This window comes from Hylobates moloch, unplaced genomic scaffold (genome assembly GCF_009828535.3).
Source record: "Hylobates moloch isolate HMO894 unplaced genomic scaffold, HMol_V3 SCAFFOLD_6, whole genome shotgun sequence".
Classification (NCBI taxonomy): Eukaryota; Metazoa; Chordata; class Mammalia; order Primates; family Hylobatidae; genus Hylobates; species Hylobates moloch.
In genome coordinates this window covers 104,567,530-104,580,943 of record NW_026652281.1, presented here as the reverse complement: position 1 = coordinate 104,580,943, position 13,414 = coordinate 104,567,530, and the positions used below count along the sequence as shown (strand labels likewise).

General features: G+C 44.4%; 1 protein-coding gene across 6 annotated transcripts in view; it reads right to left on the bottom strand.

Moving 5' to 3' along the window:
- Positions 1–13,414, bottom strand: part of TANGO6 (transport and golgi organization 6 homolog) — a 241,790-nt gene that overhangs the window by 117,459 nt on the left and 110,917 nt on the right. For all 6 annotated transcript variants that reach the window (XR_004248798.2, XM_032157750.2, XM_058441145.1 and 3 more), the window contains one exon: positions 2,537–2,677. Coding sequence is in view for 5 of the 6 variants with exons in the window: in XM_032157750.2 (XP_032013641.1) it covers positions 2,537–2,677 (141 nt within the window). In the remaining variant the exon portion in view is untranslated. The remainder of the gene's footprint in view (positions 1–2,536; positions 2,678–13,414) is intronic.

Sequence of the window (13,414 nt, the reverse complement as noted above, 5' to 3'; positions counted from 1 at the left end):
CTGGCTCTCACCTGTATGATTGATTTGCCTTATTTTAAGGCTTCTAGTGATATTCAGTGTGACAGCTAATGGTTAAGTCTATGGAGCACAGGTTAAATAAATGAATCTTCTCTCAATTCTATGTTATACAGCCCAGTATAAAAATATTCAAAGTGTACTTGCTGGCTTATGGAGAAATTCATCTTAATTTAACCCCTCTCTTCAGAATGAACTATTGTTTTCTTTGTCCTTGTTCCCTAGGGTCCCACCTCCTAGCTTCATATAAGCACTCAATAAACAGCAAAAAATATTTGTTTTCCTTCATTTTTAACCTTTAAAAAATGTTTAAATCTTTTTTGTGTAGGCAAAAATAAAATTTTACTGAGCCCTTATTGTATGCCAAATACCATCATAAGAATTACCTTATTTAATCTTTACAACAGCCCTATGAGTTAAGTGTTATTAATATCCTCATTCTGGCTGGGTGCAGCGGCTCATGCCTGTAATCTCAGCACTTTGTGAAGCCAAGGTGAGAAGACTGCTTGAGGCCAGGAGTTCAAGACCAGCCTGGGCAACATGGTAAAACCCCATCTCTACAAAAATACAAAAATTAGCCAGGCGTGGTGGCATGTACCTCTAGTCCCAGCTATTCAAGAGGCTGAAGTAGAAGGATACCTTGAGCCTAAGAGGTCAAGGCTGCAGTGAGCCATGACCGTGCCAATGAACTCCAATGTGGGCAACAGAGGGAGACCCTGTTGCAAAAATAACAACAACAACAACAAAAACCAAACCAATAATATCATCATTTTACACATTAGAACGCTCAGGCACCCAAGGTTAAGAAACATTCCCCTCAGCTGGGCGCGATGGCTCACGCCTGTAATCCCAGCACTTTGGGAGGCAGAGACAGGAGGATTGCTTGAGCCCAGGAGTTTGAGACCAGCCCCGGCAACATAGTGAGACCTTGCCTCTACAAAAAATAGAAAATTAGCTGGGTATGGTGGCATATGCCTGTAGTCCCAGCTATGTGGGAGGCTGAGGAGGGAGGATAACTTGAGTTCAGGAGGTTGAGGCTGCAGTAAGCCGTGAATGCACCACTGCTCTCCAGCCTGGGTGACTGAGTAAGACCCTGTCTTGAAAAAAACAAAACAAAACGAAAAGAAAGAAACATTTCCCTGATCACACAGCCAATAAGAAGCAGAATGGCTCATGCTTATGATCCCACCACTTTGGGAGCCTGAGGTGGGAGGATTGCTTGAGTCCACGAGTTTGAGACTAGCCTGAAAACATAGTGAGACCCCACCTCTACCGGGAAAAAAAAAAAAAAAAGGCAGCGGCAGTTCAGGATTTCAAGTGAGGCAGTGTAAGTCTAGAGCCTATCCCTTAACTACTATTGTCAGCTTATACAGCTTAGAGCAACTTCCTTCAAGTTGGTGGTTCAATTCTCAGCACTATCACTTACCAGCTGAATGAGTCTTGGACAAATTGCTGAAGATGTATGAACCACAGTTTCTTCATCTGTAAAACAGGTTTAGTAACAGCCTGTTTACAAGATTTGTTGGGAAATTAGATGAGATTATATATATGGACAACCTGGCACACAGTAGACATTCAGCAAGAGTCAGCACTCTTCCTTCCCTGCTTGACATTCCTCTTCTTTATTTCTGAGTCTCGCTCTGTTGCTCAGGCTGGAGTGCAGTGGTACAATCATTGCTCACTGCAGCCTCGACCTCCCAGGCTCAGGTGATCCTCCCACCTCAGCCTCCTGAGTAGCTGGGACTACAGATGTGTGCCACCACTCCCGGCTAATTTTTGGTAGAGATGGGGTTTTGCCATGTTACCCAGGCTGGTCTTGAACTCCTGCCAGGCCTAAAGCGATCCTCCCAAAGTGCTGAGATTACAGGTGTGAGCCATGGTGCCCAGCTGACATTCCTCTTCCTTTTGTGCTTGCTGCTGCTCAAGTGTGAGACTTCTAATTCCAGCTCCATTGAAAATCAGGGCCCAACACAGCTCCCGGGGAAGGAGACTAAGCAGTTTTTTTGTTGTTGTTGTTATTTTTGAGATGGAATCTCATTTTGTTGCCCAGGCTGGAGTGCAGTGGTGTGATCTCGACTCACCACAACCTCTGCCTCCCAGGTTCAAGCGATTCTCCTGCCTCAACCTCCTGAGTAGCTGGGATCACAGGCGTACACCACCACGCCCAGCTAATTTTTGTATTTTTAGTAGAGACAGGGTTTCGCCATGTGGACCAGGCTGGTCTTGAACTCCTGACCTCATGTGATCCACCTGCCTCGGCCTCCCAAAGTGCTGGGATTACAGGCAGGAGCCACCGCACCTGGCCAGAGACTAAGCAGTTTTAAGAAAAAGGACATTGTTGCTTTCAGTGTCATAGTAGGCATCTGAATATTTCCTAAATTCCTAAAGGGGTACTAGTTCATCCCAGCCCTCAAACTACCCTCACCCGCTAGTGGAACAAGCCCCCAGGTACACACATTTTGGTTTCAAAGTCAAACTGATCCTCCACCCTTTTCCAGGTGGATGGAACAAGAAAACTCACCTAATGCCCTGACGATTCGCATAAGGACTTCCCCGACTTTCATTCTGGTCTCTGGTGTGTGCTTGTCTTTGCTGCTGTCATATTGAGCCAACAAATCCGGCAAGATTTTCTCAGGATAGACGTCTGAGAGCAGGGCAACCCCTGGGGTTGAAAACAAAAAGAAAGGATTCATTACTCTTTAGGATCAAAAATCAAATAAACCAGTCACCCTGTGATGGGATGAACACAGAGACGCTGAAAACCATCTCTACAGCTCTCCCAGCAAGGGCTGCCTATTGTTTGGAGAGTCAGCATAGTGAGTGGAACGAAGATGGGCCTGGTAGTTGAGACTCCTGCATTTGTCTAGTCCCAGCCTGATATGATCTCTAAGGTCACTCCCAGCACTGACGTTCTATGATCCAGGCAGTGCCTCCTGCCTTTGCTGCAGTTCTCCATTCCTGTATAATTTCCCTCTGTAGAACTGCCAGTGATGGGAGCAATTTCCACAAGGAAACATTTTCAAAGCATCCTGGACATGATCAATATTAGATCTAAGCTCATGGCTGAGTTTCCTAATCAACAGAAATAGGGAATACCCTGACCCTGGGTCCCCCTTCGTAGGACTTGCTGATCCTCTCTCCCATCCACAGCAGCACCTTCCAAATGTGTAGCCTGGGAACAGTGTTATCATAATCTGAGCCCAGCCCCATACTCAGCAACCTTTTTAGGGGTGGCAGGGAGGTGAGAGATGACCAGACAGATCCAGAACAAAACCCCTGGTCGGCCTCAAAACTATGTAACTACAAATTCTACGATTCATGTCTATACTGTTGTTTATTCCTATTTTCTCTCATTAGTCTTTAGCAGAGAACAGGAAAACGGTTACACACTATAAAGAACAGTGACGAAAAAGAAAAAAAGTAAAGAAGGAATAGGTAGAAATAGGGGTTCCAGGATGAGAACCCACTTCTACCCCAAGCACCCTGGCCCATCAACTCTGCTTTGGGTTTCTCCAATAATCTACTCATTGGTCTCCCTGCTTCTACCCTTTTCATCCATTGCAGATGGAGCTATTTGGTTTGAATAATAAGTCTGGGCCCTTCATTCTTCTGCCCAGACCCCTCAGTGGTTTCCCTTCTCCCCTGAATATGAGCAGTCCCCACCCCCTGCCTTCCTTTGTTCTCTCTCTGATCTCAGCTTTTAACACTCTCCCTTGCTTCCTGGCCTCCTTGCTATTCTCCAGTAGACCAAGTGATCCTGGCCCAGAGGAGGCAGCCTCACTTCCCCTCTGCATCGGCTGCTGCTCCTCCTGGTGGCCTCACAGCTTGCTCCCAAACCCTATCATGTCTCTGCTCACAGATCACATTTGTCACATATAAAACAGCAGCCTCCTTCCCCTGCCACTCTTTACTCCTCTCACCCTGCTTCGTTTGTCTTAGCACTTAATATCACCTGACAGGTTGTGTATTTCCTTATTGTCTGCTTTCCTTCTTGGAATGTGAACTCTATAATAAAATCAAGGATTTTCTTTTGTTCCCTGCTGTATCCCCAATGCCTAGAAGAGTCCTAGCACGTGTCAGGTGCTCAGTAACTACCTACTAAAGGAATGAATGGATGAATGGATAGATGAGTAAAAAGGGTTCAAATATACAGTCCTGATATAAATTTCAGGAATTAAGAAAGAGAGAATGGGGAAGAAGTAATATAAATACTTGAGAAATCCATACTTATTTTTCATTTAAGTTTACCATTCTTGTGTTTAAACTGACAGCCTTGCAGGCAAAGTCTATGTGCAGTTTTTCATGTTATAGGTTGTGATTCCATTCTCTTCTAAATCACATCCACACTCTTCACTGGCTTCTTAAATCCGCTGCATCTGCTGAGCTGTGAAGGCGGAGCACCTGCTGAGGGCCGCACCTGTCTGCCCATCCTCCTTTCTGCTCTCCCCACCCCTACCTTTTCTTGCTTCCAAAGAGCCTGGGAAGTCTCTGCATGTGGTCCTAAGCCAACACCTCTGCATGTGGTCCTAAGCCACACCTCCAATCCAGAGTCCATCTTAGGACTTTAGTCCTAAAATGGGCTCCAATCTTACGCAAGCAGAAGCTCTGCTCTTGAGAGATTCAGGCTGTGGCACAACACTGTTGCCAAAATGTGACACTGTAGTTGTAGTTCACTCTATTATATAAAATGACGAAGAAGTCCTTGGAGGTTCAACACGGAGTTATGGAATACTGTAGCATAGAAAAAAATGTCTGCATCGGCTGGGTGCGGTGGCTCACGCGTGTAATCCCAACACTTTGGGAGGCCGAGGTGGGCAGATCACTTGAGGTCAGGAGTTCAAGATCAGTCTGGCCAACATGGTGAAACCCCGTCTGTACTAAAAATACAAAAAGTTAGCTGGGTGTGGTATTGGGCACCTGTAATCCCAGTTACTCAGGAGGCTGAGGCAGGAGAATCACTTGAACTCGAGAGGAAGAGGCTGCAGTGAGCCGAGACTGCACCATTGCACTCCAGCCTAGGCAACAATAGTGAAACTGTGTCTCAAAAAAAAGAAAAAAATGTCTGAGGCCTAAGGGTAAATGAATTGTTTGCTAAGAGAAAGAAGAGGGGGTTAGGTGCAGAGGCTCACACCTGTAATCCCAGCACTTTGGGAGGCTGAGGTGGGAGGATCACTTGAGGCCAGGAGTTTGAGACCAGTCTGGGCAACATAGGGAGACCCCACCTCTATAAAAATATCTTTTAAAAAATTAGCCAGGTGTGATGATGTGTGCCGGTAGTCCTAGCTACTTGGAGGCCGAGGCAGGAGGATTGCTTGAGCCCATAAGTTCCAGGCCGCAGTAAGCTATGATTGCAGCATTGCACTCCAGCTGGGTGACAGAGTGAGGTCTCAAAAAAATAAAAAAGAAAAACAGAAATAGCCTCCAACTTCTAAAAGACCTCCATAACTGCAATTCTGGCAGGTGTTATATCACTGATATATTACAAGGCCTGGTATATATTACAGATTTGCAGCTATCATAACTTTTTTTTTTTTTGAGATGGAGTCTTGCTCTGTCACCCAACTGGAGTGCAATGGCGTGATCTCAGCTCACTGCAACTTCCACCTTCCGGTTCAAGCAATTCTCCTGCCTCAGCCTCCCAAGTAGCTGGGATTACAGGTGCCTGCCACCACGCCTGGCTAATTTTTGTATTTTTAGTAGAGATGGGGTTTCACCATGTTGGCCAGGCTGGTCTCGAACTCCTGAGGTGATCCGCCCTCCTCGGTCTCCCAAAGTGCTGGGATTACAGGCGTGAGCCACTGCGCCCAGCCCATAGCTACTTTCTAAAATCAGAAGTTCTCAACTCAGAAAATCTAAATTCCTTTTAGGAATGTAGTCATGACTTTGCAATGGAAAACAGTGGAAAAATGGGATTTGCTTTATAAAACTTTGATCTATTTCTAGCTTTTCTGAAACCTATTACTAAAGTCCCTCCTACTGTTGTTTAACATAGTCTTTTTTTTTTTTTTTTTTTTTTTTTTTTTTTTTTTTTTTTTTTTTTTTTTTTTTTTTTTTTTTTTTTTTTTTTTTTTTTTTTTGAGACGAAGTTTTGCTCTTGTTGCCCAGGCTGGAGTACAATGGCGTGATCTCAGCTCACTGCAACCTCCGTCTCCCGGGTTCAAGCGATTCTCCTGCCTCAGCCTCCTGAGTAGCTGGGATTACAGACATGTGCCACCATGCCCAGCTAATTTTGTATTTTTAGTAGAGACAGGTTTTCTCCATGTTGGTCAGGGTGGTCTCAAACTACCAACCTCAGGTGATCCACCTGCCTCGGCCTCCCAAATTGCTGGGATTAAAGGCGTGAGCCACCATGCCCGGCCCTTACTGTTGTTTATTCCTATTTTCTCTCAGTCTTTAGTAGAGAACAGTCATTTACTTCTGTGAACATACTATCCTGGCCAAATGAGCTCTGGACTTCCTCTCTGTAGTGGGCAGACATGTGATTACACATAGCATCTACTCTCTCTTCTGGTAACAACACTATGGTGTTCTTTTGGAGAAATATCCCTTTCTTACTCTCAGTCTGTGTGGTTTGAGTGGGCTAACTATACCACTTTTTCCCCCTCCAGGTGTGAACTTGTATCCCAGGCTGGCCAGTTAGGATCTTCCATTCCATCCCCACCACCATGATTGGTTCACGAACGGGGAATGAGATTTGATCCTGAAACCCACATTGACACTACTGGGAAAGATAAATTCCCCTCCCCACCACCCGTTGAAGAGACTAACCTGGAGCTGCCAGTGGCCACCACGTGGAAAAAGCCCACCCAAGAATGACACCAACACAGAGGAGAGCCAGCCCAAGAGGGAGGGAGAAGAGGAAGAGATCCGATGGCATATTTTCATCTCCGGGACCCAGGTGTACCCTACCCCCTCCACTTTCTGGATACAAAAGCCAATAAACATCCTCTAATGCTCATGCCAGTTGGACTGTTTTTCAATTAAAATAATCCTAACACACCCTTTTTCAGATTAACAATGATTTTTCAGATTTTTTTTGCTTTTCCTATAATGCTAAACTTTAAACTCATTAGGGAGCTTTTAGTTCTCCCAGTCTTCCATAAAAAGGTTGCCAAAGCAAAGCCAAGTTTCCTTGCTTCCCATAGTCCCAGATCTAATAGCAATTGTTTATCTTCCTGCTGGCCTGTTCCACGGACGGCTGCCAAATGGCTGGCTGTTTGAGTTTTACCTTCTAGGATACAGGTGCCACCTATGAGTTTATAAATCCCTGGAGAATAAGAGCAGTTCCCCCTTTACCTACCAAGCAGTGAAGAGAGTCATACCTGATGGTTAAGATTGTATAAAAATGAAAGGGATGAGATTTTGTGTGGCTGTTTTTATTTATTTCAAAAAAACTTTCTGTACTTTGACACTCTGTGGAAGCATGGCCATAACCTTCACATGACCATGGGCCCATCACACTTGATAATTCCTTTGTGACTTGAAAATGGGGTAATTTCTGGGTCAGCACAAGATCCAAGAAAACATCACACATCAATCCCTTTGGCAATGAGACCCAAAGGATTGTGTGAGAGAGACTTCTTTCTGCTCTGATTGTAGGAAACTGCATTTTAGGATGTGGTGCAACAGATGAGATACAGAGAAGGTAAAAGTGAATCCAAACTGGGAAGAGTTCACAGAAGCATTCTGAACTTTTTTTGGAGGCAGTACATAGAATATTGGTGAATTAACGTAACTAAAAAAATGTTAGGCGGCCGGGTGCAGTGGCTCACGCCTGTAATCCCAGCACTTTGGGAGGCCGAGGTGGGTGGATCATGAGGTCAGGAGATCGAGACCATCCTGGCTAACCCGGTGAAACCCCCTTTCTACTAAAAATAGAAAAAATTAGCTGGGCGTGGTAGCAGGCGCCTGTAGTCCCAGCTACTCAGGAGGCTGAGGCAGGAGAATGGCGTGAACCCAGGAGGCGGAGCTTGCAGTGAGCAGAGATCGCACCACTGCACTCTAGCCTGGGCGACAGAACAAGACTCTGTCACAAAAAAAAAAAAAAAAAAGTTAGGCTGGGTGCAGTGGCTCATGCCTGTAATCCCAGCACTTTGAGAGGCCGAGGCGGGTGGACCACCTGAGGTCAGGAGTTCGAGACCAGCCTGACCAACATGGTGAAACCCCCATCTCTACTAAATACAAAAAATTAGCTGGGCATGTTGGTGTGCGGAAAATGAGACAAAGTCATTTGAACCTGGAGGTGATTTCAGTAAGCCAAGTGAATGTATCAACCTAGGCAAAATAAATCCATTCCAATATGGTGAAACCCCATCTCTACTAAAAATACAAAAATTAGCTGGGTGTGGTGGCGTGCACCTGTAGTCCAGCTACTCAGGAGGCTGAGGCAGGAGAATCTCTTGAACCCAGGAGGTGGAGGTTGCATTGAACCGAGATGGCGCCACTGCACTTCAGCCTGGGCGACAAAGTGAGACTCTGTCTCAAAAAAAAAAAAAAAGTTATTACAATAACTACATGTAAGAAAACAGACTGTCAACTTTGTAAAATAACTGTTTTTTTCTTCCCCCAAGACTTCCCTGAAAGCCACAAACATATTTTGATCAAAACAGTGTTGACTTCAAGATGATCCCACAACATGTTACTCAGTGATTCTGAGTAGCAAAAGGAGTTTGCGTGTCGTGTACTTTTACTTGGTACTCTTGCATTAACAGGAAAGTCAGTCTAATTCTAAAATGTCTTTGCTAACTTGCTCTATCCCAGGGAACTGCTAAGCCATTACTACTTCAAAACTAACCTGCCTCATTTCTCCTGGGCAGATAACAACCTCCCAAAATACTCACAGCAACCCGGAAAACCACCTACTCACTTGAAACTCACAGATATTTCTACCAACAAAACTGCAAGAAACACAAAAACCCACACATTGTATAATTCCATTGAAATGAAATGTCCAGAATAGGCAGATCTTTACATAGGAAAAGTAGATTTAGTGGTTACCTAGGGCTGTGGTAGTTTGAGGAAGTGGGGAGTGACTGCTAATAGTTATGAAGTTTCTTTCTGGGGTGATAAAAACATTCTAAAACAGGGGTCCCCAACCCCCAGGTTGTGGACTGGTACTGGGCATGGCCTGTTAGGAACGGGACCACACAGCAGGAGGTGAGCAGCAAGGGAGCATTACTGCCTGAGCTCCGCCTTCTGTCAGATCATTGGAGGCAACAGGTTCTCCCAGGAGTGTGAACCTTATTGTGAAATGCACATGCAAGGGATCTAGGTTGTGTGCTCCTTATGAGAATGGAAAGTCTGATGATCTGAGGTGGAACAGTTTTATTCTGAAACCATCCCCGCCCTCCCAACACCGCCCTGTCCATGGAAATATTGTCTTCCATGAAACCAGTTCCTGGTGCCCAAAAGGTTGGGGGCCATTGTTCTAAAATTCCAGCCTGGGCAACATAGCCAGACCCCATCTCTACAAAATTTTAAAAATTAGCCAGATAGGCTGGGCAGAGCAGCTCACACCTGTAATCCCAGCACTTTGGGAGGCTGAAGTAGGTAGATCACTTGCGGCCAGGGGTTTGAGACCAGCCTGGCCAACATGGCAAAACCCCATCTCTACCAAAAATACAAAAATTAGCAGGGCATGGTGGTGCATATGTGTACTCTCAGCTACTTGGGAGGCTGAGGCAAGAAAATTGCTTGAACCCAGAGGGCAGATGTTGCAGTGAGCCGAGATCGCGCCACTGCACTCCAGCCTGAGTGACAGAGCGAGACTCTGTCTCAAAAAAAAAAAAAATTAGCCAGACATGGTGGTGCACAACTGTAGTCCTAACTACTTGAGAGGCTGAGGTAAGCGGGTCACTTGAGCCCAATAATTCAAGGTTTAGTGAGTTAGCACAACACCACCGCACTCAAGCCTTTGTGACAGAGGGAGACGCTGTCTCAAAATTTTAAAAACTTCTAAAGTTGACCGTGGTGATGGTTACACACTCTGAAAATATACTAAAAACCAGTGCATTGTTTATTTCATTATTTCATTATTTATTTATTTTATTTTTTTTGAGATGGAGTCTTACTCTGTTGCCCAGGCTGGTGTGCAGTGGTATAATCTCAGCTCACTGCAACCTCTGCCTCCCGGATTCAAATGATTCTCCTGTCTCAGCCTCCCAAGTAGCTGGGACTATAGGTGCACACCACCACACTCGGCTAATTTTTTGTATTTTAGTACAGATGGGGTTTCACCATGTTGGGCTGGCTGGGCAATCCGCCTGCCTTGGCCTCCCAAAGTGCTGTGATTACAGGCGTGAGCCACTGCACCTGGCCTCATTTTTTATTTTTTAACACAGAGTCTTGCTCTGTCGCCCAGGCTGGAGTGCTTTGGTATAATCACAGCTCTCTGCAGCTTCAACTTCCCAGGCTCAAGTTATCCTCTCACTTCAGTATAGCTGGGACTATAGGTGTGTGCTACCACACACATGGCTAATTTTGTTTATTTTTTGTGGAGACGAGGTCTTATTATGTTACCTAAGCTGGTCTCAAACACCTGGACTCAAGTGATCCTCCCACCCCAGCCTCCCGAAGTGTTGGGATTACAGGCGTGAGCCACTACACCTGGTCTGAATTGTTCACTTTAAGTGGATCAATGGTATGGTATGTGACTTATATCTCAAAAAGTTATTATTAAGAAACTATAAGAAAATATTTCATATCTGCCCTTTTAGGTTTTTATTTCTTATTTTAAAAATTTTATTATTATTATTGTTACTGTCTCAGGCTGGAGTGCAGTGGTACAATCGCAGCTCACTGCAACCTCCAACTCCCGGATTCAAGCAATCCTCCTGCCTCAGCCTCCGGAGTAGCTGGGATTACAGGTGCATACCACCACACCTGGCTAATTTTGTATTTTTAGTAGCGACGGGGTTTCACTATGTTGGCCAGGCTGGTCTTGAACTCCTGAGCTCAAGTTGTCTGCCTGCCTTGGCATCCCAAAGTGCTGGGATTACAGGCGTGAGCTACCACGCCTGGCAGGTTTTTAAAATAGAAGAAAAAGGAAGAAAACAATATAGCATATCTTAAATATAAAGGGAAATCCACTGCCAAGAGCAGAGCTTCCTTTTGTATCCAAATCTGTTTTGGTTGCCCCTGCAGGGTGAGAATAGAAAGAGGGGGGAAATGAATTGTAACCTGTTACTTGATTAAAAAAGAAAATCAAAATTAGCCGGGTATGGTGGTGTGTACCTGTAACCCCAGCTACTCAGGAGGCTGAGGCAGGGGAATTGCTTGAACCAGGGAGATGGAGGTTGCAGTGAGCCGAGATCGTGCCACTGCACTCCAGCCTGGGTGACAGAGCAAGACTCCATCTCAAAAAATAAAAAAGAAAATCAAGTATTTTGCATTTCATAGAATGTCTTGCATTCATAAGAAAATGGTGTATTACATTTAAAAGTCTAAATTCTGTGTTAAGCCAGAAATTCTACTCTAGAAATCTATCCTAATGGGTATATTAACACAGCAGGAAATTACTTATGTACAAAATCATCACTGTAGCACTATTCGTAATAGAAAAGACTGGAAACAAATTTTCATCAACAGAAAATTGATTAAGCGGGCCGGGCGCGGTGGCTCACGCTTGTAATCCCGGCACTTTGGGGGGCCGAGGCGGGCGGATCATGAGGTCAGGAGATCGAGACCACGGTGAAACCCCGTCTCTACTAAAAATACAAAAAATAAGCCGGGCGTGGTGGCGGGCGCCTGTAGTCCCAGCTACTCGGAGAGGCTGAGGCAGGAGAATGGCGTGAACCCGGGAGGCGGAGCTTGCAGTGAGCCGAGATTGCGCCACTGCACTCCAGCCTGGGTGACAGAGCAAGACTCCGTCTCAAAAAAAAAAAAAAAATTGATTAAGCGATGGTCATTCATACAATGGAATATAAGGCATCCATTTAAAAAATGAATAAGGCCAGGTGCAGTGGCTCACGCCTGTAATCCCAGCATTTGAGAAGCTGAGGTGGGTGAAAGAATGCCTTGAGGCCAGGAATTCGAGACTGGCCAGGCCAACATAGCGAAATCCCGTCTCTACTGGAAAAAAAAAAAATTATCTGTGCATGGTGATGCATCCCTAGAATCCCAGCTACTCGGGAGGCTGAGGCAGGAGAATCACTTGAACCCAGGAGGCGGAGGTTGCAGTGAGCCAAGATCGCGTCACTGCACTCCAGCCTAGGCGACAGAGCGAGACTCTGTCTCAAAAAAAAAAAAAAAAAAAAATTAATATGTTTTTAAAGAACTGTCATGAAATGAATTCTAAGATCTATTGTTAAGTAAAAAGCAAGATGCAAAATCATCTCTGTTGAATTCAACTATTTGTGTACAAAGGGGAAATATACACTCATTGAATAATTCTGGAAGGATACTCAAGAAACTAATAATATTGATTACTTCTGCAGAGGGAAACTAGGTGACAAGGGGATAAATGTGAGAGAGATACTTTTTATTTTTGTGTCTTTTAGTAAGTTAAAAATTTTTTTCTTTTAATTTTTTAATTGGCAAATAATAATTGTACATATTCATAGGGTACATGGTCATGTTTCAATAGATATAGTGATCAGATCAGGGTAACTAGCATATTCATCACTCAAATGTTTACCATTTCTCTGTGTTAGGAACATTTTGAATTTTGAATGATATAAATAAATAAAATTTTTTTAAAAATCTGTGATAAATTTTAAAATTTATGTTTAAAACATTTTAACAAATTTGTCTTTCAAAGTAGAACAGCTACTCAGTAGTTACCTCTACTCAGCTGTTCTACTTTGAAAATAAAAAGAATTGCAACTAACATAGCAGAATGACCACAAACATTGGCATCCTCTTTCTCCTGAAATCTCACTAAAGTGACAAGGTGTAAAAAAGGTATGAATCCACAACCAAGGAAAAAGACAATGGGATAGGTGTCAAAGGCTGAAGTCCAGGTAAATAAAACAAAACTAGAGCAAAATTATGATATGTGCATGATAGAGTTGCTGGATCTTTGGAAAATATATCAGTAAGTACACAGAAAAGGAAGCAAATGTGCAGGGAAGGCTGATTACTGCACTAGGCTCAGCACTGAATAACATCCACGTGGTCAGCAGTAAACAGTGCCCAATGATTTAGCCAAAAGTTGTGATGGGAAATGGCAGAAGTTGTTTGAGCACGTGTGTACCTATGCGTGTGCACCTATGCATGTGCACTAAGTCCACATCTAACATGTAGAAAGTGAGTAGGTCGGCCGGGCGTGGTGGCTCACGCCTGTAATCCCGGCACTTTGGAAGGCCGAGGCGGGTGGATCACGAGGTCAGGAGATCGAGACCATCCCAGCTAACACGGTGAAACCCTGTCTCTACTAAAAAAATACAAAAAAAAAAAAAAA